This window comes from Fusarium tjaetaba (genome assembly GCF_013396195.1).
Source record: "Fusarium tjaetaba strain NRRL 66243 chromosome Unknown NRRL66243_c0000255, whole genome shotgun sequence".
Lineage (NCBI taxonomy): Eukaryota > Fungi > Ascomycota > Sordariomycetes > Hypocreales > Nectriaceae > Fusarium > Fusarium tjaetaba.
Genome location: NW_023501451.1, coordinates 66,003 through 92,595, shown reverse-complemented (window position 1 = coordinate 92,595; position 26,593 = coordinate 66,003). Strand labels below are relative to the sequence as shown.

The 26,593-nt window shown below is 48.7% G+C and overlaps 10 protein-coding genes across 10 annotated transcripts; 4 read left to right on the top strand and 6 right to left on the bottom strand.

Moving 5' to 3' along the window:
- Positions 1–671: 671 nt before the first annotated feature.
- On the bottom strand, positions 672–2,947 carry FTJAE_10831 (transcriptional activator DAL81; the record flags this gene model as incomplete). The annotated part of the gene is made up of 4 exons (XM_037343712.1): positions 672–1,257; positions 1,311–1,958; positions 2,012–2,594; positions 2,641–2,947. 4 exons carry the CDS (start codon positions 2,945–2,947, stop codon positions 672–674), a joined length of 2,124 nt encoding a protein of 707 aa, XP_037202129.1.
- Positions 2,948–3,494: 547 nt separating this feature from the next.
- On the bottom strand, positions 3,495–5,021 carry FTJAE_10830 (n-carbamoyl-amino acid hydrolase; the record flags this gene model as incomplete). The annotated part of the gene is made up of 5 exons (XM_037343711.1): positions 3,495–3,564; positions 3,614–4,187; positions 4,238–4,497; positions 4,551–4,865; positions 4,921–5,021. 5 exons carry the CDS (start codon positions 5,019–5,021, stop codon positions 3,495–3,497), a joined length of 1,320 nt encoding a protein of 439 aa, XP_037202128.1.
- An 843-nt stretch (positions 5,022–5,864) lies between these two features.
- Positions 5,865–7,462, top strand: FTJAE_10829 (allantoate transport; the record flags this gene model as incomplete). The annotated part of the gene is made up of 4 exons (XM_037343709.1): positions 5,865–6,048; positions 6,104–6,821; positions 6,869–7,111; positions 7,162–7,462. 4 exons carry the CDS (start codon positions 5,865–5,867, stop codon positions 7,460–7,462), a joined length of 1,446 nt encoding a protein of 481 aa, XP_037202127.1.
- A 251-nt stretch (positions 7,463–7,713) lies between these two features.
- On the bottom strand, positions 7,714–8,901 carry FTJAE_10828 (uncharacterized protein; the record flags this gene model as incomplete). Its single annotated transcript, XM_037343708.1, has 1 exon — positions 7,714–8,901. One exon carries the CDS (start codon positions 8,899–8,901, stop codon positions 7,714–7,716), a length of 1,188 nt encoding a protein of 395 aa, XP_037202126.1.
- A 2,715-nt stretch (positions 8,902–11,616) lies between these two features.
- FTJAE_10827 (d-lactate dehydrogenase (cytochrome)) lies at positions 11,617–14,851 on the bottom strand (the record flags this gene model as incomplete). The annotated part of the gene is made up of 5 exons (XM_037343707.1): positions 11,617–12,032; positions 12,558–12,671; positions 12,725–12,858; positions 13,294–13,313; positions 13,409–14,851. The coding sequence occupies 5 exons, from the start codon at positions 14,849–14,851 to the stop codon at positions 11,617–11,619; spliced, it is 2,127 nt and encodes a 708-aa protein (XP_037202125.1).
- Positions 14,852–15,516: 665 nt separating this feature from the next.
- Positions 15,517–17,843, bottom strand: FTJAE_10826 (cutinase transcription factor 1 beta; the record flags this gene model as incomplete). Its single annotated transcript, XM_037343706.1, has 5 exons — positions 15,517–16,063; positions 16,113–16,206; positions 16,542–16,695; positions 16,738–17,605; positions 17,656–17,843. 5 exons carry the CDS (start codon positions 17,841–17,843, stop codon positions 15,517–15,519), a joined length of 1,851 nt encoding a protein of 616 aa, XP_037202124.1.
- Positions 17,844–18,344: 501 nt separating this feature from the next.
- Positions 18,345–19,947, top strand: FTJAE_10825 (tartrate transporter; the record flags this gene model as incomplete). The annotated part of the gene is made up of 4 exons (XM_037343705.1): positions 18,345–18,816; positions 18,871–19,021; positions 19,070–19,725; positions 19,775–19,947. 4 exons carry the CDS (start codon positions 18,345–18,347, stop codon positions 19,945–19,947), a joined length of 1,452 nt encoding a protein of 483 aa, XP_037202123.1.
- Positions 19,948–19,971: 24 nt separating this feature from the next.
- Positions 19,972–21,192, bottom strand: FTJAE_10824 (uncharacterized protein; the record flags this gene model as incomplete). Its single annotated transcript, XM_037343704.1, has 2 exons — positions 19,972–20,729; positions 20,778–21,192. The coding sequence occupies 2 exons, from the start codon at positions 21,190–21,192 to the stop codon at positions 19,972–19,974; spliced, it is 1,173 nt and encodes a 390-aa protein (XP_037202122.1).
- Positions 21,193–22,469: 1,277 nt separating this feature from the next.
- On the top strand, positions 22,470–24,427 carry FTJAE_10823 (transcriptional regulatory; the record flags this gene model as incomplete). The annotated part of the gene is made up of 7 exons (XM_037343703.1): positions 22,470–22,530; positions 22,579–22,640; positions 22,693–22,990; positions 23,105–23,166; positions 23,219–23,496; positions 23,799–23,965; positions 24,015–24,427. The coding sequence occupies 7 exons, from the start codon at positions 22,470–22,472 to the stop codon at positions 24,425–24,427; spliced, it is 1,341 nt and encodes a 446-aa protein (XP_037202121.1).
- A 485-nt stretch (positions 24,428–24,912) lies between these two features.
- FTJAE_10822 (uncharacterized protein) lies at positions 24,913–25,781 on the top strand (the record flags this gene model as incomplete). The annotated part of the gene is made up of 4 exons (XM_037343702.1): positions 24,913–25,074; positions 25,129–25,194; positions 25,245–25,592; positions 25,647–25,781. 4 exons carry the CDS (start codon positions 24,913–24,915, stop codon positions 25,779–25,781), a joined length of 711 nt encoding a protein of 236 aa, XP_037202120.1.
- Between the last annotated feature and the right edge of the window lie 812 nt (positions 25,782–26,593).

Genomic DNA, 26,593 nt, shown 5'->3' with positions numbered 1-26,593 from the left:
ATGACCAAAGTTCGATATGTCGCGTGGCTAGGTTTATCATCTACAGTCAAGAACTATATTCAGCATGGACAATTTCTTTCTATGGATGACGGCGGCCTATAAGGTTAAGCTTTAAACGTGTGGCTTTGGTGCCTGGAATCTCGAAGTCTAACTGAAGGGACTGCTTCGAATCACTCGCCACCTCCCGTGGCGAAAGTGATTTTGTTTGTCCATGTCTAAATTAAAGTCCAGCCCCCCTGGGCGGGTGAGCGTGTTCCGTGCCGTCAGCCAATCCATACCATCGTGGCTGAATCCAGATTGGTATAAACACCAGTTTTGCCTCAACTCTCAGGGTAGGTTCACCGTGAGAATGCTTTGAACTTATCAATGGCCACTTGTTTCGGCATATTCAATCGGAGCCCTTGCAAGTCATTAAGTTCATGGAGATCGCGGCATATCATTGGTTCCAGTCGTTTGACTTCCGCCCGACATGGGGTATATCGCGCTTAAACACAGATTATGTCAAGTTAAGCGCAGGAGATCAAAGACTAACACATCAGAGTATTTATTCATTTCAGTTTTCAGTCCACGGCCACTACACATAAAGTCCTCCCCGTTAAGTTCAGCCAATATTCATTGCAATAGATAGCATACCTCCCGCGACACCATTGCTCCATGTGTTCCAATCAAAATCAATTCTTGTCCTGATACAGTTTCTTCCAGTAAATCGCGTCAACCTTGACGATAGCAAAGCGGAGAAAGGGCCACGACTGCATTCGCGTGCGGAGAGTCTTTCTCCATGTCGCGAGAAGGTTCTGGTCATATGCCGTCATATCAGGTTGTCGCTTCTGGAGACAGAGCATGTAGCAGAATAGTCCAGGATATGCGAGACAGTTTCGTGTATATGCGGGCCAGAATGCTGATTGATGTCTGGCATCTAGGCCACGGATGAACTTGATGACTGTTTGGATTAGACCGCGACAGGCTTGGAGGACTGTCTCTACGGAGGATTGGACGTGGGTGAGCTGTGTGTTGCTGTCAATGATGGGGCGTAGCAATGCTCGTAGGACGAGGATGTGCGTGGTGTAATATGCTACGTAGAGGGATCTGTGACTCTTGACTGAGTCATCTGTGTCGCTGTCGCTAGGCTCTGGTCTCAGAGCCAGAGATTCTGGTAGGTCTTCTAGCCATTTGAGTAGCTGCTGACGTGGACCGCGAGCTTGCTCGAGTAAAGAGTCGAGGATTTGGGGCCGAGATGCAGCACGAAGGGAGCTATTGCTGTCAGTCCGGAGCAATTGGTAGTCATAAATGGGGCTACGAAGGGGCCTTACAAGAATTGTCGACAGATTCCACTGGTGATCTCGGTCAATGAGCACAAACGGATGAAATAGTCCAGTGACTGATCCCGAATGTTTTCCGGTATGCTGGCAGTGGGATCAATAGTAAAATCGACAGATGTAAGTGGTGAGACATCCCACTCGTCGTCAGATATCATAGAAGATCGTCCATGAGTTACTGCACGCCAAGTATACTCAACATAAACAGCCCACCATAATCGCCTCCGAAGACGAACCTCCCACGCTGGTAACTTCCATCCACTCGGGTTGACATTCAAGCCAAGCGACTGAGCCATGGCCAGCATGGACGCTGCCAAGGACCAGACAAAGGGGTTTTCCACAACGACGACATCAAAAGGAGTGTGATTGAGCAAGAGGAGAAATATCTGTATGGTAGAGAGACGGGGAAAGTGGAGCTCCTTTTGCAGACAGGTGTAGGAGACTTGCCAAAGGTCATTGACATCTGGCTTGAAATACGCACTATCGAGACAGAGCTTCTCGTCCCAGGGTGTGAAGGGCAGTGCCAGGGCGTATATACCCGCAAGTAAACCAGTAGAAGCCTCTGCGACAAACTTATTCAAGTCCTCAAAGACCAAGGAGCGAGACAGTATTGGCAAGTCTTCGAAAACGAATCTGAAGTACCTGTCCATTGAGTAAGTACATTGCTCAAGTATAGAACGAGAGGATAAACATACAGTTTCACTAGAGCCACGCCTGTTTCTCGATCCACCAATTTCTCAAGATGTTCCCTATCACCTAGAGATGACATGCACTTATCCACAATCTTCTGGCTCTCGATCGCAGTCCCCGTTTGACTCTGCAGAAAGTGAATCGGGGGATTCGCCGGAAACGCATATTGCTGCCGTCGATACGCAACGCGATAAAAGTCGACTTCATCACTACTCGAATATGGGAAATGATTAAGAGAAAAAGGATCAGATTCGTTAGAGAAGCCGATTAGTGAGGTTGAGTGGTCTGGTCGTTGGTCGAATGAAAGGCGCTCGAATAGGGCTGTTGGGCTGGCGGGAAGATCTGCTGTTTTGGTAGGAGTGGCGATGGGGAGTTCGCCGTAGTCTGAGGGTGTTAGATCATCGAGGGGTTCGAGATTAGGAAGTTCGCCGTTGGCGAAGAAGTCGAATGGCTGGTCGCTGCCGTCTATGCCGTGATCGAATGAGATATCCCAGTTGATTCCGCCTCCTGGTGAGAAAATGGATTGCGAGACTGCTCCATCCAGAGGGGTCAAATCAAGTCCTGGATCAATACCGGAAGATTGGACCTCTATTATCCGTCAGTCCAAGTCTTTTATCTCATTGCTTCTTCTTACCATCCGGCATGCGCAATGCCTCATAAACACCAACATCCTGCGCAATCACCTGTTGCGGCACAACAATCGGCGTCCCCCCACCCTCAAAATCCAGCCTTCTCGTGCGACTATCCCTCGGCTTCTTATTCGGATTCCCCACAAACGTGCAATCGCGTCCGGTGCGATGACAGAGCTGGCATGGACGCGTCGGATCAGGGATGTTGCAGAGCACTTTTCGAGCGCGACACAAATCGCATGGTCTTTGTGATTTCGAGCGGTAGCGTCTTATACCCGCGACTTGACGCTGCGGGTGCTCGTCATGATTCATTGTGAGGGAGTTGCTGAGGTGAAGCTCGCGGTATTGAATTGGTGAAGTGAGTTACCGATAGCGGGGTCTGAGTTGGCCGATAACCGGGGCACGTGATTGGAAGGCCGGTAGTTAGCGTTGGTGGACATGATGTCTGTCATGGAATACATTATCACACTGTACAACATGAAATATAAACATGAATAAATAAATGAATGGAGTGTAGGGTGATATTAATGATATTCATTTCATAGGTTCATGGCCTTGATTGCTTATATGAAGGGTTGCCTTGATCTGTTTCGCTGAAGTTCAACAACCTTATCATGGAGCCAATCATGGGATCAGTGAGTGTCATATTTCTGGTTGATAGTTATTTAGTATTACTAAGTCCTAAGATTGTTACATCTGATGATTCTCCAGTTGACTTTTATACCGGAGAGAAATAATGTCTCGCTCTCATAGCGGCTCAATGTTCACATCATGACTTGTTCTTCAGCTCAATCAAGCAACATTTGCAATTTCTCTATACAATACAGACACGAAATTAAACTATCAACTGTCCAAGTTATTAATCCCTGTTCGCGCGAAGCTTATCGTATCGCAGAACCGCGCCCAGCAAAACACTTGCACCAAGCGCACTGCATCATGTTAGCATCTCCAACACTTCCAGTACAGGCAAAGACTTACCAATCTTCAGGCGAGCAATACTCGGTCGGGTTATGGCTAATCCCCGATCTCGTCGGCGTAAAGATCATACTCGTAGGACAAACCCGATTCGTGTAGCAACTATCATGCCCCGCACCACTAATCATATCTCTCCAAAGCTTCCCCTCCCCAACCGTCGAGCAAACATCCTTAGCGCTCTGCTCCACCACAGAAATACACTCCTGATTAAACTTGACCGCAGGACTATCCACAAGAAGCTCCCAGTCAACTTCACAGCCCTTCTCACTATCATCGTGAGAAATGCGCTGGAATTCAGCTTCGCACTCTTTTACCATCTCGGCGAGGACTTCATCTTTGACGTGGCGCAGATCGAGGGTGAATTTTACGGTGTGCGCCATTGTGTTGACGGTGCCGGGGTCGGTGGTGAAGATTCCAGTTGTTGCGAGGCCGTCGTGCTTTTTGGCGATTGTGTTGGCGGCGACGAGCATTTTGCTGGCGGATAGGACGGGGTCTTTGCGGGCGTAGAGGGGTGTTGTGCCTGCGTGACTGTCTCGGCCTTTGACGGTGATGTTGAACCATTTAAATGCTTGGACGCCTATCTCGCTGTCAGTAACCAGGGGCTTTATGGTGAAGGGAATTTCTTACCGTGCACAACACCAATCTTGAGACCCTCATCTTCCAGAATGGGACCTTGCTCGATGTGAAGCTCGAAATGCGCAGCGAAAGGATTTGATCGATATGAAGCGGGCTGATCACCGCAGTAGCCTATCCTGTCAAGCTCCTCCTTCATCGACTTGGGATTAGCAGCCAAGACCTCCTTGAGATCCCATGCAGTTTCGAGAGGGATGACATCTGCCCATACGCCCGAAGATACAGCCATCTTGGGAAACCGAGCGCCCTCCTCACTGCAAAATGTCAGCCGATCTCTCACGGTGCATATTCACAGCGAGATACGTACTTGGTCCAATTCACCACTCCAATAGGTCCCGCAGTCTCATACCCATGATCATTCAACGTTCTCAAAACTTCAAGACCCGAAATAACACCAAGAATACCATCATAGCGCCCGCCAGTAGGTTGTGTATCCAAATGCGAACCCATCATGACTGGAGGCAGATCATTGTTCTTGCCTGGTCGAATTGCAAACAAGTTTCCCATTTGATCAATTGATGTTTTCAAGCCCAGCGACTTGGCGTAGGTGATGAACCAATCTCGAACTTGCTTGTCCGAGTCGTCCAGACTCAGACGCGCCATGCCGGTTTCTGTAGAAGCCCTAGGGTAATCAGTTTAATTTTTATGAAAATGATGACTTTGTGAGAATGACTTACTTTCCATAGCGGTGCGCGGCGCCGAATTGACAGCTTTCGTGAAGGGATTTTGCGAGATCGACTTCGCTGATTTTGAATGGCGGTAGATCGAGAGAGCCCATGATGGTGGTGTTGTGTGAATGCTGCCGCTTTACTTCAAAATTTGGTGCTGCTGAGGACTGTCACAAATGTCCGATTTCGAAATATTTACTGCTACCAGTGCTCAGTGTCTTGATAACGGCTCCTTGATAAATTCAAGTCTTGTCTAATTATGTATAATCTCCCCTGATTGTTATTCCTTATCGTCCCCGACGGTCATAATTCCCTCTCAACATTAGCGATCACGGCCGAGTGCTGAGAGTGGGGTCATTATCCGCCGTCGGCCGTCGGCGGAGACTAGTCTCTATTGGGAAGCTTATTGGAGCTCGGAACTGAATTCCAATCTCGCCGATGAACTATGACATAACCTTTGCATGGCTACAAGGATGAAAAACGCGGGGTATCAGCCGGTAACTTTATCTTCAATTGACTTTGAGAGGTAGTGAATTATTAAGGAACTCTGTTGATAACGGCTTCTGATTGATTGTGTTGTAGATTGACTTTTTTGAACCTCAACGGAGATTATTCACGCACGTTTCGTTGCAGCTTCAGTTTCCAGTCTGGAGATCTCTTATCATCTCGTATCAGTCTTATCTCATCTCCATCACATACAATCCTCCAAAAAGGAAGGATTTACCATAATCATCTCCACTAGTGGAGTATTCCCATCTCCGCCGACGGTTTACTACAACTTGACTATCAGACTATCAAATGCGGGGGTGGATAAGTGACCATCGTGCAGCAGATCACTTGGCGATAACCCGGGCATGGCTATATGCAGCCGGGACCTTAAAAGAACCTGTAATCCACATTTTAGAGGTCTTATTCTCGCAACGTCTTGCTAATACACACTCAAACCTGTCACGATGGACGCCGCAGAGAAACAGTCAGAGCTCAAGATGCCGCTTGAGCAAGAGCTCGATCGGAACTCTGGCGAGATGAACGACATCACTGAAGTTGAGAAAAAGGTTTTGTCGAAATTTGACAAGTTTGTCATGCCACAGATGGCTCTGCTTGTTCTATTCGCGTATCTCGATCGAACAAATATCGGTAAGTATTTTGTTAATCTCAACTCTAGCTCGGAAAGCTAACCATGATACTCTAGGCAACGCACGAGTCTTCGGCTTCGAAGAAGATACAGGCATGCACGGGACTCAATTCAACGACGTATCAATGTATTTCTACATCTCATACGTCGTCTTTGAAACACCATGGGTCCTCGCCGTCAAGAAGTTCGGACCAGGTCGTGTCCTTGCTATCGCCATCATAAGCTGGAGTTTCATCACTTTGGGAACTGGCTTCGTTCACAGCTACGGTCAAGTCATCGCCTGTAGAGTCCTCCTCGGTTTCTTCGAAGCTGGCCTCTTTCCCTCTCTCACCTTCGTTGTCTCTCAGATCTACCCTCCTGCGTCGCAAGGAAAACGCGTTGCAGTTCTTTATGTCTCGATTGCACTTTCTGGAGCACTTGGTGGACTTATTGCTTATGGGATTCAGTCTATGGGTGCGCGACATGGTTTGTCGGCTTGGAGATGGCTTTTCATCATTGAGGGTGCGATTTCGCTTGTCATAGGAGCTGTTTGTTGGCTGAGTCTTCCTACCTCTCCGCAGACAGCTTGGTTCCTCTCAGAAGAAGAGAAGTCAACGATGATACTGATAAAAGAGCGTAACCATCCTTTCAAAGAAACAGAGGGATTCTCGTGGAAGCAAGTCGTCATGGCGCTCACCGATCCTCTCGTCTGGCTTGCTTCCGTCTCACTATTCTGCGCTTCCATTGCACTATTTGGCTTCGGCACATTCCTTCCTACTCTTCTCAAGGGTCTTGAGTAAGTATCTCAGTCTCGTTTTCGGGACTCTACTAACCAGGATGCAGCTACACTTCTCTACAAGCCAACTATCTCAGCATTCCCGTCTACGTTCTGGCCTCCATCTTCACTGCTGCCACCACCTACGTCTCAGACCGCCTCAACCGCCGAGCCATCTGCCTCATCCACTCCCCACTACTAGTCATCGTCGGATATGCCATAGTCGTTGGTACCGGGCACAAAGCTGCTGGTTTCTTTGCCATGTTCCTCGTCGGCGGTGGCGTCTACTCCTTCAACACTGTTTTGGTAACGTATGTCAATTCCCCAACCACGTGGTGAATGTTGAACTAATGATTGGTAGATGGGTATCGAACAATATGCAGCCCGACTACAAGCGCTCTGTCGCAATCTCCATGCTCATCTCACTCGCAAACGCATCTGGAATGGCGGCGTCACAGATCTATCCTATCGGGGATGCTCCTCGTTACGTCATGGGTAATGCCATCTCTCTTGGCGGAGAGGTCTTGGCACTTGTTTGTGTTGGACTTATTTATGCTCTTCTGAAGTACCGCATGCGACAGAAGGAGAAGTTGATCGCAGAGGGCAAGGATAGCAATGGAAGGGAGGGAGATCAAAGCTTGGAGTTCAAGTATGTCTTCTAAAGAGCTCTGATACACCAAAACACCGATGTCAAGCTTCTTGAGATTGAGGAATTATAATACAAAGCATTAGAGTTATAAAGCGTTACTTATAATAGAGTGGAGTACTGCGCCGTGCATGTTTATATATGTCAAGAAGGGTAATGTCATTGAGTGTTATGTATTAAAATAGCTATATACTCGAAAATATTTTGGGCTTCATGTAAGAAGCGCTATATACTTTGCTATATGTCCAGGTAGGAATGAGCAGCAGCTTAACCACCATAGCCAAACTCAGGGAAAGGAGTTGTGCTCTCATCACAGGCGAAGCGAACAAAGTACTTGTTGTCGCTACCATCGCCATTGACAATGACCTTTCCGTCAGGAGCCTGGACCTCAGCGATGAAGTTGAGATCACCCTGAGCGTTAGCCCACAGAAGTCGGAAGGGAGTATAAGTGCCAGCCTCAAGGTGAATGGTGAAAGTCTTGGAAGTGCCACCGGGGTAGTCCTGCTCGAGATCGGCGTTGGCGCGAGTCCAGCCCTGAAGGGCCTTGTCGCCGAACCAGATGAGGGTGATCTCATCAGAGTTGGGGATGGTGACGACGTAGTCACCGCTCTCAGGGGCGTAGAGGTATGCGCGGTGGTTGACGGCCTTGTACTGCCAGAGCTGCTCGGGGCTGCCGTCGTAGATGGCGAAGACGGTGTCGGAGTGAGTGCCTGGGGCGATACCGATGCGGGTGGTCTCGCCTTTATAGGTAGGGGTGGCGGTATGGAAGAAGGAGGGGTTGAAGGAGGAGAAGTGGGGAGGATCAGAGTTGTAGAACTCGTGGGTGTAGATGGCGTACTCCAGACCGGCGTTATCGCAAGACTGGTCTGCGGTGGGCTCAGCAGTGGTAGTGGTGGTGGTTGCGGCATCGGTGGTGGTCTCGGCCTCGGTAGTAGTAGCCTCAGCAGTGGTAGTAGTCTCCTCGGCGGTGGTGGTCTCGGCCTCAGTAGTAGTAGCCTCAGCAGTAGTGGTAGTCTCCTCGGCGGTGGTGGTGGTTCCCTCGGCAGTGGAAGTCTCTTCGGCAGTAGTGGTGGTGCCCTCAGCGGTGGTAGTCTCAGCAGCGGTGGTGGTACCCTCGGCAGTGGTGGTAGCAGCAGTGGTGGTGTCAGCAACGCTTGTCTCAGCTGTAGTAGTACCGGCAGCACTTGTCTCGGCAGTAGTAGTGCCTGTCTCAGCAGCGCTGGTCTCGGTAGCGCTAGTCTCCGAGACAATCACAGTAGCGAGAGTGGAGCTCTCAGAGACAACAGGGACGGAGTAGTCCGTGCTGGTAGAACCAGCAGCAGTCTCGGTGCCAGTGGAGGAAGGGACCTCAGTGGAGGAGACGGCAGCAGCAGTGGTTGTGGTGCGAGGCCTGCAGGGGCCAGCGGCAGCGAAGCTGGCAAAGGCCAAGCCCGCAAAGGTAACGAACGACTTCATATTGGTAAAGAACGTGATGAACAGTAAAGAATGACTGGGTGCGAAAAAGAATGAACGAGTGAGTGAGTGAGTGGGCGATCTGCAGGCAGAATAAGGATCGTCCCGGTGTTATATACAAGGTCTTCTAATCTACTGCCATGTCAAAGAGGCGTTTTACTAGAAAGGGCAATTTCATCGCAGCCGTCCAAACACTGACTCGTCTTTACGAGGGTAATATAACCATACTGCGCCAGGCTGAGAACTTTCAGCTGTTGTTTAAATTGCGATGTTGCTTTGGCTGAGCTAAAACCCACGCTGTATTCCGAATACCCCGTATTCCTCTTGGCATGGGCTCATGTTTTGTTTATTCGCAGGGTTCAAGGATGTAGGATCGAGTTAGCTGCTCATCAAAAGGCAGAGGCTAGCAACGGTCATCGCGGTTTGTTCAGATGGTAGGGCAGTGGTCTGGGCCATGTCTGGTAATAAACCTGAAACCCGGTTACTGGTTGAAATTTACGTCATGGCGTTTATGGCTCTTGATAAGCCAATCAAGTGTTGGATTGGTTTCTTTTAGTGCATGCACAGACTGTAATTTCTGGAGCGTTAGCTCGAGGACCGTTGAGGCTTGAGCAGCCCCTTTACCCTACAGCTTCTCAGCCCAATGGGATGAAAAAGAACATCAGACTATTGGAACTAGTACCTGGATCCGTCTCTCAGCTGGCAGCCTGGCTGCATCGTTACTCTCAACTTTCGCGCCTTTTTTCAGTGGCTATTTTGGTATCACAACAATAACCCAAAGTCGCGACTTTGGAAAAAGCAATCACGCGATGAGGCGCAGCACAAAGTCTTTTCGCTATCTTGACAGTTTGGCAATGCCGAAGCCTAAACCAGATTTCCGCATCCCCATCATTATGAACCGAGGAATATCTTTGATTGCCGCAGCGCCACTTAACACCATGGTGTGCCACAGCTCGGGCTCGCTCCAGGTTGTTCAGCACCGTCTCTACCCCCTGTTGCCCATCCACGACTGAACACCATGGGGCTGACCGTCCCAACAAACAAAGATCTGCCCCTAAAGCTAGGACTTAAGACGTCTGTACCCTTAGTGGTCCTGCCGTCCAATAAAACCGGCATGTCCCTTTACAGCGTCAGAAACCTCGGGTAAAGCCTCAACTGCTGCTAGAACGCTGTCGAGTGACGACCTCCGTGGTTTGACGCGATAATGCATACTACTCAGAGGGCATCTTCAGCTGTAAGAACTCCCTTGAGAATGACGGGATACTTCGCGTTGCGTTGAGGTAGGGCCTGGGTGACGTCTATGTCGCCGTTGTTTCCAGTCGCTGATAAGCGCTCGTTGCGATGGCCATGGGCATGTCATAGTGACAATCGAATATCTGTGTTGAGGTGTCAGCTGAAGATATACTTCGTAAGAATGCGCGCTGATTAGTATCTGACTCGCCTTCACGTAGCAGCTGCGATAAGCTGATAAGGTAAAGGAGTGAAAAGAAGCTCGAGCCCCCTATTCACCTCACCCTACGCGACGCGACTGTCATCAGCCACATCTGGTCAGCTCTAGGGTAGTGACAATGACGTCTAGCATACCGATTGATTCCGGAAAGTTGTCAGTTGATCATCAGCCCTGTAACAGTGCCAGGTGTATGCCGGTAAATGCTTCTCAGCTAAGGCTCTGATTTTGTCGACTGTAAGGCTTTCAGTGTTTTCGATCTATTCTATCTTAGATCCAAGTGTTTTCGTTATAGTGAATTGAGTTATGTGGTTTATTTTTTAGAAGTAAGGGTATTAGAGATAAAGAAGGCGAGAGAATGGTAATGAATGATATCTTCTATAGAAATATCACCCCGCTAATGTTTATTACAATTGAACGATGCTAAGTCGACTTGGCCACTGAGCTTTATGGATCTGAGTGCTACTGTCACGGAGAAGTGACATGCGCAGATCGGGGAGTCCGACGATCGGCGCCGTTAGCTTCGGGCAGAGTCCGCGAGATCTTCCCCACATCGTGTGCGGTACCAGGCCATTGGGTCAGCGTCCGAGGGGACTGTTATTCCCGGTAATAACAGAGCGATGGCGCGGAAAGGGCCCGTCTCAAGATTGTTGTCGTAGATTGAGGCCATGGAGGGAAATTTTCGGGTCATGACGGAGGCGAACTAAGTAAAGACAACACTTCTGCAGCGATTGAGCGTGGTAAAGAGATTGAATGCTTGACAATTAGTTATGCGTGCTATGGCGCGAATTTTGGACCGTGTTCACATGACCGGTCGTTCTTATCTTTCTCTCATTACCGACTACAGCTCTTCGATCATGAAATCCACATCTTCACACCTTCGTCGTTCTCTTGGCACTGGTAAAGCCGAATGTCACTCCTGTTTTCACCAAATTGCGTTTGTGAGGGGTAAGATATCGCCGGGTCGCGGTATTCTTACCTTCAGACTTCAATCCTCACAAGACGCCCGATATTTAATGCCGAGAATTTGGCTCCATAACAAAGTCTCCCAACGACGATTTGCGAGGTGTTTGGTCCGCGTTCGATTCTCAATAAGAAAATTCTGGTCAAGGCTGAGACCGACGGTACCGAGCCCAGACTTTTTCTCCTTGGGCTGCTTAAAGAGGTACTCGTAGGATTTACAATTTGCGGATTCGTTTATACATAGTTAAATCGATCTAACATCAGTAGAAGTTGTTCTCGATACCCATCCGAGACTCGAGTATGTTTTGCTATTCAGGTTTTGCCACAGGGAATTGTGCAATATGTAACTTGGCCGATCCAAACGGGACCAATTTTATCTTTTCCTTCTTATCCTTGTCGACCACTGGGTCAATTGGAGGCCACGCCGCCGCATCATTATCCGCTGGCCAGGCAATCTTCCACGCATCGACTGTAAGAAAAACTGGGGGAGCATCCTTTGCAAAGATCGGGTTAGGCAGTTTCCTAACGGATGATGTGGACGTCTTGACGACGATGCTATCTGGGTCGATTGCATATTGCCAAAGCTCAGTAGGTTCTAGCACATGATCGTGGGCCTTGGGGTGCACCTCGTCATCTGCGAGAGGCTTGCGATCGATCCAATTCAGCGGTTGGTGGTGCGTCTCCGTATAAGGGATGTCGAGTGGATAGAGCACCATAGTAAATACTGGCAGATAAGTTGCGCATTGCGATCCGAACCTTCATAGGTAGTTCCAGCGTTAGAGTCGTGGCTCCTGGAAGAATTGCTACATGGTGCAACCCAGACTCATCCGGAGTGACTCTCTTGCTGGGACCGCCATTCATCTCGATATTCGCCTTCGGAGTAGTCCAACCAGGGATCTTGACGGCAAAGTCAAATTTGGTTTGACTCTTAACCGTGTATTGAAGGATGGAATCGAATGGATAGCTTGTTTCGCACTTGACTTTTCTCAGAATGTCAGCCGTTAAAAGACCACAGTAACCGTAAGTCTAGAGTCCCACCTTTAACTGCTTTGCCTTTGATCCGAGTTTCAACAGATGTCGGACCAAGGAGAATGTGCGCAACAGTGCTTTCATTTATCTTCGCATAAGATGAGGCGACGTATGCCAACGACGTACTTGGCATACGCTTGAGGATGATTAACTGTACAGCAGGGCTGGGTACAAGAGATGAGTTTGGAAGTATTTATAACTCGTAAAGCTATCGACTCACAAAATTGTTCCAAGCCGTATGTATTTGCATAAGAAACGACATTGAAAAATGGGTTTTGGGTCAGATTTCCGGACCAGATTTGGTTTGTTTGCGTGACATACTGGTGAGACCACCCTCCATCAAATTAGCAGTGTGTTGTACTTGGCACAAGATCATTCTTTCCCTACAGTCTGGACTCATGGCGGCTGGAAATGCGTTGAAAGCTGCCACTTCTGCTTTGTCTGCGTAGCTGTTGTCCACATGAAAGCGGTATAGGAAGGCGTAGGAGAATATGGACTCGACTGCCATACAGAGCTCTGATCTAGATGTATGTGCTTAGTTTAAGAAGTCGTTGGTTCCCAATTATGCGAAGACGTACCATCTTTGGGGACTAAGAGCACCCAAATGCTCATCAGCAATAATGGTACCGGAAACAGACCCTTGATACTTTGCTGTCATATCGACTCCCATCTTAGTCTGTTGTACAAGGCTATCGTTCCCCGTCAAGCGATAGAGCACAGTTGGGTATCGAAGGCCTTATTTGTAGTTTGAGTACCTTACTCGTAAGTATATGTCAGGAATGCAAGTACTCACCCGACAACCATCAGGTCTCGTAGCATATCGCTATCTCCTTTTCTGACATATTCTCAACACTTGCCAGTTTTCCATTTCACTTGCTGCTCCTCTTCATTTCTGATACTCCCGAAATTCACTATTTCTTGGTTTTTTTGACGGTGTAAACTTCTTCCCGACCTACGCTGCCTGCATACGAATCACCTTGTCACAATTCAGTATACACAACGGGTCAAATGCATTCTTCATCTATACCACCGAGTTAGAATCACAGACACTTGATAGTTCAGATCACTCACCGATCGCATCGCATCGACAGCTTCTTTGCCAAGCTCCTTCTCCAAATAGTCCCTCTTCACAAGTCCAACACCATGCTCGCCCGTCGCTGTACCTTTCATCTCGATAGCCTTGTCGACCATTCTGTGAACAACATCTTCAGCGATATGGCGCTTCTCCTCAGGGAAAAGTAACAGGGTATGGAAGTTTCCGTCACCAACGTGCCCAACGATTGAGCCAAGCAACCCTGACTTCTCGATGTCGGCTTTGGCAAACTCGATGATATCAGGAAGTCTACTTAGAGGCACAGCAACGTCAGTGGTCCAAACTTTGTCAGTGGGTGACTTTCGCATGGCTAGCATGCTCCATAGTGCGTTTTTTCTTGCGGACCATAATTCGTTTCGTTCTGTCTCATCGGAAGCGAATGTGTATGTCGTGCTGTGGTTTTGCTTCGTGATACTTCCGACTTCTTTGGCGAGGTGATCCACAATGAACTCATCGCTCCCTGTGAACTTGAAGAACAGTGTTGGCTCTTCCTTCCACTTCAGCCTTGTCAAGGCAGAATCGTTGATGCTCTTCATCTGTACTTCATCAAGAATCTCAACAGCTGCCACCTGGATGCCATTGGACAACACTTCTCGAACTGCAGACGCAGCATCTCGTAGTGTCGGAAAGGTACATACAGCCACGGCCTCGCAAGGCGGCTTGACTGCTAGCTTAAGCGTAGCTTCTGTGACCAGTCCAAGCGTCCCTTCACTTCCGATGAAGGTTCTTGTCAAATCATAGCCTGCGCTCGACTTTCTTGCCCTCTGCCGAGTCTTGATAATGGTGCCATCGGCGAGGACAACTGTGAGTGATAGTACCCAGTCTTTCATAGTTCCATATGCCGCGGCGTTCGTTCCAGAGCATCCTGTACCGACCATCCCTCCAATCATGGCGCCTGGGCCAGGGTCAGGAGGGAAGAAGAGGCCATGGGCGGCTAACTCTTCGTTCAAGTCCATCCACCCGATTCCTGGTTGCACAACACAATCAAGATCATATTTATTGAGCTCAACTATGTTGTTCATCCGGCCAAAGTCAACGCATATGCCCTGTAGGTGAGGTATGTACTGGCCTTCGATCGATGTCCCTCCCGAGTACGGCGTTACTGGTAGCCGACGTCGGAAGCATACCTTCATAAGCTCTGAAACCTGTTCTGTAGTCTCAGGATAAAGAATCACCTGCGAAAGAATGGCCGACTCCTCAGTCCAGGCGTACGATTGGTAGTCTGAGCCAGAGTGCGTAACGCGATCGGCACGTTCTGTTGAGACGTTCTCAGGGCCCAAGATAGCAGCGAACTCTTTACAAGCGCCCTGAATATTCGATGCAGACAAGTTGTGCTGGATATCAGGAGTGTCCATCAATGTCTGTGTCGATGATAAATGCGTCTTGGTTGGTTGGCTGCTGAAACTCAGCGCTCCAGCCATGCCGACTGATAATGCCGCCAAACCCAATACGTAAAGCCCTGGAGGAAGTTAGTCCCTGGTCCATCAGTGCTAACGGAGGGCTGACCTCTGCGATTAGTTCGCCATTGCGATGATCCTGAGCATGATGATCTTGGTGTGTTCGAAGTTGAGCGAAAGAACTGAGCTAGTAGTCGAGTCCGAGCAGGCGTTGGCCGTGGCCCGACACGTAGTACCCGCCGTAAAGATTTGTGTAGAGCCGACATAACAACTTTGGTAGATCACAGCGAGACTTGGTATGGATTGAGTTGCAACAGAAAGAAGCAATTGATCGTAATTAATTAATCATTCCAGATACTCTTCTTTACCCACTTCAATTTCTCATCGACCATCCAGTTTCCAAGTCACTTCGGCGATGGTGCCATCGGCTATGGACTGCAGATCAAGCCATCACCATTCGGCTATGGGCAATACCATTCCCGAGAAACCAATTTCCATTCTTGGCATAGCATTAACGACTACTGGTTCTAGCCATATCCCTTCAGCCAATGTCATGGCAAGTCATAGGTAAGTTAACCTCCGATCCCCGCACTGGCTTAGGACACCCGCCAACCCCAACAGCATGCCAAGAATATGCAGTTGGTCGGACTAGATAAGCCGAGATTACGACAGAGTCTCATAAACCTTTGTTAATCCGTAGGCTCAGTGTTTGCTATGCCTAGGTCGGCTAGAAAGTACATGGCTTGATACTGGAACGAGTCTGGATGCGGGAACTCGATGGCATCACTTGACTGGACACCCGAAAAGACACCGTTTGCCAAGTATGTCGGCCAAAACCCGCCTCCCTCAAATCCCGAGCTCTGGTCAAAGGCGAAGTTATGGTCTTCAAAGCCTGTCGCACCATGTGCCGCATGATTAGCTGGTGCAGTGTTCCTCTGGATATCGATGTCGAGGACCTGGTCTTCGCTTCTACTTCTCATCTCCGTACCTGTTCCCCCGCATTCTACGTCGCCTCCATTTGAGTTGGTGGGCTGTGTCTGTGCTTCTTCCACGGGTGGGCGATTTAGGATATCCATGAAGAAGTTCTTGATCCACCGCGCAAGGATATAGACTGATTCAAACTGCTTGAGAGCAAGTAAGCCAGGCCGGATCTTGACGAAGATCTGGTCACTTTCGGGCGCTGATGTTTTGACATCAACCGCAAGAGCCATCATCGCAGAGAAGAGAGCAGAGACACTGAGAATTTGGTGAGTCCACTGTGACAAGAGCTTCCCGAAAAACTTACTATATCATGGGAAAGTGCTCCGGTGTCCAGAACAGTAATGAGTTCTCTACCAGGCTAAATATTTGTGCTGCCGCGTCAAGGACGGGCTTGACCTCTATAGAGCCATTGCACTGTCTTTGCAGCCTCTGGCTGAGGTTTATCAAGTAGTAACTGACAAATCAGCCTCGCATTTGGTTACAAGAAGACTTCGTACGCACTGGTAGCAGACTTTCAGTGTCAGACTTAGATGATGATGACCGTTGGAGTAGTTTAAGCCTTGACAAGAATCATACCAGGCTTGCAGTGTTGACTGGATATCTCTCATGGCTTCATGTAGCACATGAGCTTCCTTGCATAGCGAGAGGCGAGATGGCGAGCAATGGGAGAAGTACAGCCGAGCCACTGCTCCGTTAGCTTTCAGTGACTAGGATTCCACATCGGCGAGCTTACTGGCTTTACTCAACTTGACCTGTGATACGATGTATTGTACTGTCTCCGGGCCTTCTTCAGTGAAGTCTTCTTCAGAAAGTTCTTCGACATCGTGATCTTCATCGTTGATAACCATTGGTGTCCCGGTGGAGATGGCAATCTGACGATCACGGACCTGATCTGTTAGTTGATGTTTGCTATCACAAGAGGTACTCACATAAAGACACCACCAGATTCGCTTCCACTTTGACCTCTCTTCAGGTGACATCTTGCTATTTCTAGTGCTTCTGTGATACCCAGTACACTGCGCGGATCGTATCGCTGCAGCTAGCCACCAGTGGCAATCGCGATAAGCCGTCGGACTTCCGAACCAGTAGTGAAGGAGATACGACGACAGTATCATATGTGTACGACTCGATTCCCTGTCTTCGTCGAAAGCTGCGCTGGCCTTGTTGTACAAAGCATTGTTGGCTTCCCATCGAGTGCTGTACCCCATGAGATGCAGTAGCTCAGGATCACAATGCAACGATGCTACGAAGAGAACACTTCGGAGGAGGGTACCAGACATTGTCCCATCCTCGAGAGACGTGAGGAAGTACTTTCTGCCAAGAATAGGACAAAAAGCGTGGAACTTGTCGAAGTAGACCTTGATGAGACGGTCTACCAAGTCCGGTGATGGGAAATCTGACAGAGTCGTCTTCTCACGAGGTAATGATGGTCGACTGCAGACGCTTTCCCTTCTTGCGTCGCGGGTTACACTCTGAACTGTTTCGTTACACTCGCCAATTGGGCGGTGAACACTGTTGTGGCCGGGCGTGTAACCTCTCATGACATAGGAAGCGTACCAGCTTTCTCCGACGACGCTTGGCTGGGTGCTAGGACTCGCATGCTGATCAGAGACAGGCCTGGTGGTAGTCGTATCGCCCAGTTGTTGCATCGAACTACTGTTGTGTTCTCCCCCTGTCGGAGAGCCTTCAGTAGTTAAGGCCATAGATTCATCCTCATTGCTTGGAGCAAAGCCCGGACTGCCTGAGCTGCGACGCGACTCGATGTCAGGCAGCAAGGTGTATCTCCCATCGGGGCCTCTACACAATTACTATCAGTATCACCGCGCTGCGCTTTCATAATCTCTTACCTTCGGCGCTTGGACTGGATCAATGCACACTGCTGATGACCACTCTTCCTGCAAGCTGAGCACGGTACACCGATAACAGATCCATCGCACTTTGTTCTTCGCCGATTGCAACGCTCACAGGCCGTGCCTCTCTTCCTACCGTGGTTGGGCGTTCTCCTGGTCCGCTGCGAAGGGCTCTGTTGATCCATTGCCTCCAATCACGTAGAGAAACTCATGACGCTTCAAAGACCGCATCCCTTCGGTGGACCTGGGGCAAAGGATGTAATCTACCCCGCATATTCATCACGCTAAATCGATTCAAGCTTAACCAACGGGACCTGTTTGCATGCACAGAGATGTCCTTCCTGAGAAAGAACCCTGAAGAACAGTAAGCCGGATGTCAAAATAAATACAGTAAAAAGCCTGCTAAGGTTTGGACAAATTGCCTAGATATTTCTATCATTCATGGTCAAGATCCGGAGTTTTATTGTCCCCCAGGATATCTCCGGGAATCACCGTAGCCGATGGCCATCCCTGTCATCGGTTATGGTTAGCCTTGTAGATCCCCCATGCTTCACGTTTCCCTTCTCAAACTAGAAAGCTACCAAATGAAATGATCTTGGTCCAGTACGCACGTGTATAAAAGTAACCCCAGACTTCCCCGGATTTGATACCTGCATGAGCTCATCTCTTGCTCGCTCACTATCGCAATGGCCAACAGCACTGCTCACCCAGAGATTGACATGTCTCACGAAGAAAAACATGATCTAGAACAGATTGAGATCAAGGACAATGTCCAGCCAGCCCACGATTCGAAGTTCGAGAAGCGCGTGCTTCGAAAGATCGATACTCGACTCTTGCCTATCCTCGGGTGCCTTTACACAATTGCCCTCGTCGACCGATCTAACGTTGCAGTCGCTCGCATCTCCGGCATGGATGAAGACCTCGACCTCGCCGTCGGTAACCGCGTGTCTATCGTCTTGATGGTCTTCTTCATCGGATACATCCTTTTCGAGATCCCCAGCAATGCCTTCATTCACAAACTTGGTGCAGCGAACTGGCTTGCTTTTCTAGCCTTCGCCTGGGGTCTAGTGTCCCTTGGTATTGGCTTCTTGAACAACTGGGCAGGACTCGCTGCGCTGAGAGCCCTTCTTGGTGTTTTCGAGGCTGGCTTCTTTCCAGGTAGCCACTGCTTGTCCCATATTTGATGCGTATAACATACTAATTAACACCCAGGTTGTGTCTATCTTGTATCTTCTTGGTACAAGAGATACGAGGTACAGAAGCGCATGGCGGGTTTCTTCTTGACAGCCTCTGCACTTTCAGCTTTCGCCAACATCCTCGCCTATGGCCTCATCCAGATCTCTAAGACCCATCATTACAAAGGGTAAGTATTGTTCACGACTTCTATAATTACTGTGACTGAAAACCCCAGATGGCGCTGGATCTTCATCGTTGAAGGTGCCATTACAGTCGTCGCTGGCATCGGCTCATGGTTCATCATCGTCGACTTTCCCGACCCCGATAAAAACACATTCCTGACCCCCGAAGAACGAGCCTTCGTCAAAGAACGGCTCGCCGAAGACCGTGGTCCCGAAGAACGAGAGAAAGTGACCATGAAGATCATCGGCCAGACAGCTGCTGACTGGAAGCCCTGGGCATATTCACTCATGTACATGGCCGGCGCCGTTGGGGTCTATGCTTTTCTGTTCTTCCTGCCCATTATTCTACGAGGCGGCCTTGGATACTCACTTGAACTTTCGTTTATTCTGAGCACCCCTCCAGCGCTGTTTGCTGTTGTTGAAGCAATGAGCATCTCATGGCTCGCTGATAAAACGAGACTACGAGGCCCGTTCGTCATTTTCCAAGGCCTAATCGGTATCATTGGTTTATGTATGACTGGTTTCCTCGATTCACCGACGCCCCGTTATGTTGGCACGTTCCTTGGTGTCGCTGGTGCTAATGGCCTGGTTGTGACGACACTTGCATGGCAGGCCAACAACATTGTCGGCGATGCTCGTCGCGCTGTATCTACTGGCTTTCTCATCAGCATGAGTGGCGTCGGTGGGATTTATTCCAGCATGGTCTTCCGTAAGTTACTGGTCCCTGTTTTAGTAGCCCCAACCTAACAGAACTCCAGGACAACAAGACGCGCCTAATTATATTCCTGGACTCGTTGCTGTCATGGCCATCAACGTGGCTGCCGTTGTGGTGGCCGCGCTAACAATGCTTATGCTCCGCCACAACAACAGACAGGCAGATCAAGGGAAGTACCTATGCGAGGGTCGAGAAGGTTTCAGATATACATTGTAGAGTTTTCGATGCTATGATTGACAATCATGACTCGCTGCAGTCTTCGAAATGCTCTGCGTCATCCAAGTTGCTGTCGGTATCAGAAATAGGGGGGGCATCGCCGTCGCCCATACCACCCATCGCAGAATTCTCACTCTTCGGCACTACTGCGAAGCTTTCCATGACACGAATAGCCTTTTCCAGTCGTTCGCCAGCCTGAGCACAGTATATTCTATCTTCCCTTTCCATGCGGCGCAAGTTATCCTGCTCTTTCTGATCTAGTTCGGCACGCTGCCTCGCTACCTCCTCCTGAGCATCCTGCAGCTGCTGCTGAATGGATTGTTTGTTCTCTGCGAGCTCTTTGAGTGTTGACTGAGTATCCAAACTAAGCTTCGCGATAGCTTGTGTATATATATCGTCCCCTAGAGCTTTGGTAAGGTCTTCTGCGTCTGCGAGAAATCGCTGTAGTCCTGTTGAATCGGTGCGAAGGCGATGGACTGCTGTATGTCTTATTTGTGCGATCGATGGTAATAATTTCTTGAGAGACTTTTTCTTGCCCTTCAGCTTTAACTTTCCTTTATTTCCAAGCAGGTCTGCCCATTGGCTAAGCTCTACTGCTTCAGGACAGTCCCAGTGGCGATCTTGCATGATACTCGAAAGTTCTCTTACTCCATACTCATAACACGCAGCTTCCAGGACCTTTTGAAGTTTCTGCATAAGAAGATGCTCGGTAGGAAACGGCAGGTAGACTAGGGATGACAAAGAGATGCCAGCAATGTCGCACGCATGACCGTCACTCGCGTCTGTCCAGCCTTAGACACTATTGATTAACTTGAATGGACGAGACATACCCTGGACTGGCTTAGTATCTTCTTCCGTGTGACCGGTCTCCTGACTTTTGTCCGAGTTGGCCACTTTGACATCCTCAAGCGTGACTTGCTCAGTCCTGGTGGTCTCTGCTTCTACTTGCGTGCTGACCGCCGTCTGTACTGATGAAGGCTCGGATAGATCGGGAAAGCGTTGACTGGCAATTGCCGCTGACTCATAAACCCTTTCTATAAGTAGCTTTAACACCGCTTCAGCGACAGCGTCATAGCCGTGGTCAGTAACGACTTGCTGCACAGGGTTGCCCACCAGTAAGTTGTTGTTGATCGACTGCCATACAACCCTAAGTTCTCGTATTTTAGCGTACTTCCCAACGAACACATGCTTTGTCGCTTGATAGATCACCCGCTCATCCAGTTGCGTGCCGATAGCTGGACCCATATTGAGCCGTCCAGGAAGTCGAAGCTGTACTCGTGAGGTACAACAGTCGATAGATAGAATGAAGGGTGCAATTAGGCAACCTCCCCAAATTAGTTTGTCAGGAGAATTATCGAATTTGCAAGGAACGGCTAGGTTCATGCTAAATATACTGCCGACCTAGGAAGCGGGGAATTCATCATGGTAGGCCTCCTGAGACTAAGAAAGTCTATTGCTGAATAGTCAGTTATCTAACACGTCATAGATGATGTAGAACTTTAGAGTGCCTATACGAATACTCAATGATCGGCTGGTGTTTAATGTGTAATTACTCGTTGTGTTTCTTGGGTCATGTTTTAGCGGTTGATAAACCTTATCATATGTAACACAAAATTGCGCTTTTGGCATTTTATGGGCGATTGAACAGGGGCTTTCATTCGGCAGATTGATATAAACATACTCAGTATTACTGATGTAACATTCTTTTTACCCGTTTTGCTATAGCCCAGCGAGCTGTTTGCCATTATATAAACAGTACATAAACAGTAGAACAAACTGGCCAGATATAGGGTACCTTATGACACGCTGTCATCGGGTTCCGGCTATATGTTACTCCGATAGCTTTTAGCATCCTTACTAACAGTACCCTGCTTCGACATGTCTGCTAAACGGACTTTTACTTCCATTTACCTCGTCTGAGACTCTGCATATGAAAGCGATTTCATTACCTCAAATCTGAAATGCCCAAAGAGAGGAGGTAATTGACGGAATAACGATATGCCATACAGACATCAGAATGAACCAACAATCTACGCCGCTAACCTCTGGGAGGCGCAACAAGACTGTCGCGTGAGTAGCTCTCGCTTCATTAAGCAATTATACCAAGCCAACAGCAGAAAGTTAATCGCTAACATAAATAAACCTTGAAAGATGTGTTCAATGCCGTGAGCGGAAAGTTCGTTGCTCAGGGACGTGTCCCTGCGCGAATTGCACGCGTCGCTCAACAGACTGCGTCTTTGAGCAAGAAGACCGCAAAGTCGTCGTATCAGAGAAGTAAGTAGCTGTTCCCAGCGTTACAAAAGTGGCTATGCTGAGACTGGTTGTTGTTTGCTCAATGATTTGAAGCGAAAGGCAGAGGATTGGGATGAAGCGCAGAAACAGAAGAAGAACAAAACATCTGCGGAGACCAGTACTAGTGAGAACCGTTGTAACTTGGTTTGAAGCTTGCTGACAACTGTGCCCAAGATGTAGCGGTTGTAGCGCCCGGTTCAAGAACAAATGCCGATGATGACCTGCCGCAAATGACGAACCCCCTACTGACACCCTCGTCTAAATTTGTCGTGGATCACCAGGGCAGGAAACGTATGTTGATCTAATATCCCATCTGATCCTGAATACTAGCTTGCACAGGCTTTCTAGGGCCTTCATCGACATGGGCGTATAGTCACCATGTAATGGGCATGATACGAGAGGTAACACCCCATGCAAAACAAGCGCTATGTGTATGTTAATACAGGGTCTTAGTACGTCGGCCATGAACTCTCACCCGAGGTCCCACTAAATCACGATGGTGTTGCTTTCAACATCGAGCTACCGAGTATGAGGCAGAATAATCTCGTCGTAAACATCGAGGGCCTGCCTTCCCTGGACTATGCCCTGTATCTGACCAACACAGTCAAGTTTCACATCGTCCAAACTTACCATCTATTTGACGAGCACAAGTTCATGCCAGCCCTACATTCACTATACAGCGATGGTCCACAGCTGGTGACCGCTGCGAATAGGATGTGGTATGTCCAGTATTTTCTCATCATGGCTCTGGGTAAGGGGACTACTCACCCGCGGCATGTCCAAAGCTGGCTCACCAGGGAACGAGTACTTTATGAAAGCCATGGAGCTGTTCCCAGATACATACATCCTATCTTGTCGATTGAAGTATGCTGCGGCCTTGCTCTATACCTCCAAGCTGTTGATCACCGCAACAGTGCTTACGTATATGTGAGTTACCTGGTCCTTCCGATCATGGACCGTACTGACTGGCGTTTTGTAGCTTGGAACAGGTCTTCGGATAGCACTCAGTCAAGGTCTACACCGTGATATTGCCGGCGACTCCGCTGACGATCATGAACTAAGGCGATATCGCAATGCGTGGTGGACACTCTACATCCTTGATCGCAAGTTCTCATCCCTTATGGGCGCTCCAAGCTCTGTTCAGGACAGTGATATTTCCGTGCCCATCCCAGGTGATCAGACTACACCTCGAAGGTCCAGCTCATTGGAGATGCATATCAAGCTATCAAGGCTCAAGACCAAAGTTCTCAACAGTTCGTGTGATCCAACACGGAGCAGCAGATGATTTGAAAGCTGACGCATTCCTTAGCTATATACGGTATCGATGGAAAATTGGATGTTTCGTTCCCGAAAAACACAATGTCCATTTTGAGAGAACTCGCTACGCTTGGAGCTGAGCTGAACTCGGCGCCTGATCTGAAACTGGACAGCCTAAGCCCACTGTCGCGCGTCTCTGCAACCTTGAACTTGTGCTATCACCAGGAAAGTAACGGTATACATCTTTCACTCAACATGAATTTCGACTAACAGCTAAAGCAGTGCATCGTCCTTGCTACCAGGCCACTTCTCATGTGTATTTTGCGAGACAAGCTGGAGATGAGCAGACATGATGACAATGCCAACTGTGAGATTGCTGAGCCTGTCAAGGCCTTGGTTAGAACCTGTTACGACTCCGCTCATAAATCACTCCGCATCCTGACTACACTCCAGTCACAGGACCTTCTAGGTAGGCGCGCGCCTCATATAGTTACTGAAGACAAGCTAAAGTTTTGAAGAACTCTTCCTCCCCTTTGATCTCGACCACGCCTTCTCAGCTGGTTTCGTCCTGGCCCTTATATCCGCCGTTCAACCCTTCCCAGATGCAGCCGGCGAGTCTTCTTTTGAGCTAACAAGAAACATACTTGATGCTTTGATCGCTGGTGGTAATCTCCCCGCACAATTTCGGCTCCAGGAACTTGAGCGTCTCCATGATATGCTGCACCTCATTAAGCAGCGAGATATCATGCCTCAACTCCGAGGTCAAGAGAACGACCGCATCTCTGTTCTTGGAGAGCAGGGGATATCACCGAATCAGATACTGAATGTTGCCACGTTGTTGGATGAGCATACGAACCTTGGTGCGGATCTAAATGATGTCAATGGTTGGCTATGGGAGGTCACTGGTTTCGAGGGTCTCCCTCCCGTTTGAGCATGTACAACTGTAATTGATAAGAATTACGGAGTCTTCTAGTAATTGAATCTTTCCCTCTCATCTACAACCCCGGCTTAGCTACTAATGTAATATAAAATTGGTACTCTGTATTATCAATTCTGATCTGCATAAGCGCGAGAACGCAACCCCTCTATTATTTCCACTAGGGCGTGGTTGACATTAGGGCGTGGCCACAACGGCTATAGCGGCTTACTGTGTAGCCTGTGCTTACGTGTCTTTACTAAGGAGATATGCCTTGTAACCTACCTCTTGAAATAGCATAACCCCTCAAGCGGTAAAGAAATTCTTAACCCCGTGTATGAAAATTGTTGCTATGCTGTCGCTAAATACTGTGATAAGGCAACGGTTTCAAAAAGGCTTCAGCCCCGTTAAATGCTAAGCTCGAAGATACTTAACGTTATAAAACCCGCATTATCTAGCTCTCGTCCCGAGGAAAAAGTTATCAAGCCAAGGATCTTGAGATGGCGAAACCGACCGTCACTCTCATCCCTTGGGATCCAAACTCCCCCGAACATGTGAATCGCATGGTCGAGCAACGCATAATCTGTGGCTGGCAAGCATCAATTGTCTCGACTGTGTGGAAAGGTGGACATATCAATGGGACGAAATGCGTTTATTGGATTGTTAGTCCTACGTCACGCCACTCTATTGCATTGTTCTTCTAACTCTCTTCCCAGGTCTTTCCGCATGACGAACCACAGCGTGAGAAGTACCTCAACATGCATACTGAGGCATATCCCAAGGTAGGTTCCGGTTGCGAAGCCAGTCCGAACTTGCATCTCATGCCTTTTAGGAGAGAGGAGAACTGCTCGACTCAAGCGAGACGCTACTCGGAAAACCGCGAGTTCCCAGGGGCGTAAAATTCCTTCCGGTTGGGCACATCGCCCTCGACACCCATATAGCCGATTATGCAGAAAAGCTCGACCTGAACATTCCGAAATCTGGTGCTTACTGGATCAAGAGTCTGTACGTATCCTACAGACTTCAAGGCCTGGGTATCGGTGGAGCTGCTATGAGCATCGCTGAACGCATGGCCATCGAGGAGCCCCTCAACGCCAGACATCTCCTACTGGACACGGTGCACCACGAAGACCAGGCAGATGAGGAGTTTGCTCTTGCCAACTACGGAGGAGGTTTCAAGGTAAATACCTGTTGCCGGGTAGTCGCATATAAGCAATGCTGATTATTGGTTTAGATCCCCACTCAGGCTTGGTATGAGAGACGTGGGTATACGTTGATTGGAACAGCTGAAAATGTATATCAATACCCAGATCCAAATGGAAAGATTTGGCCTTGCAGGACTGTCTTCTTACAGAAGGATATAGCTTAGAACAGTAAGATGATATTTTGCCTGATGCACGGCCAGGCTTGCTAGGCCTCTGGGAATGAGGGCATACTAGTATACCTTTCAAGTTCTTCATCCCGTGTTGCAGACTTTGTTCATTGCCGTAGATATTAATGCCAGGTTGACATTGTTGGGATTCGTTTCGCCATTAGTTTGAAGGTCCAGCTCATTCAGGCATGTCCTGTTGCACATTAGCGAAGAACATATCATGAATAATTGGGTTGATTCCTGTTATCAGGTCTCAGAGAGGCTGGGAATGCAATTGCGGTGTTCGTCCACTATCTCATGCGTCTGGATACAGCGCCACGCTTGCCAAGTGTTCTGTTCCAAAAACTGAGAGGAAGGGAAGAACTCAAAGAAGCATTAGCGGATCCCGGGGCATTGAGTGTGAGAGCAGTGGAGAGGCTGATAAAGCCTTTGCCAGTTATGCAGTGAATTCGCTCCAAGCATCTGGGTATGTCTACCTTAAACCGGGTAGTTGACAGCCAAGCTACGGCAAGGGCATATTTTCATGGAGACCATAGGGAGGAACATCTTTCTCATTTCAAACTGAGAATTAAATACAGTGTTTTCTAATTCGATTTAACTCGAGCTTTCCGTAGCATTCTGCCACTGTAAACCCTGGAGGTATCCCTCAGCCGAGGAGAACTCAACCCCATCACATTTGCCATTCATTACGGAGTACAGGGAAGCACAATTTACAGGGATAAAATTTACCAACCAACAGATGAGGAACAAGTCAACCGCACCAACACTCAGTCCACGACAATGGCCTGGTCACATAGAATCGAAACACC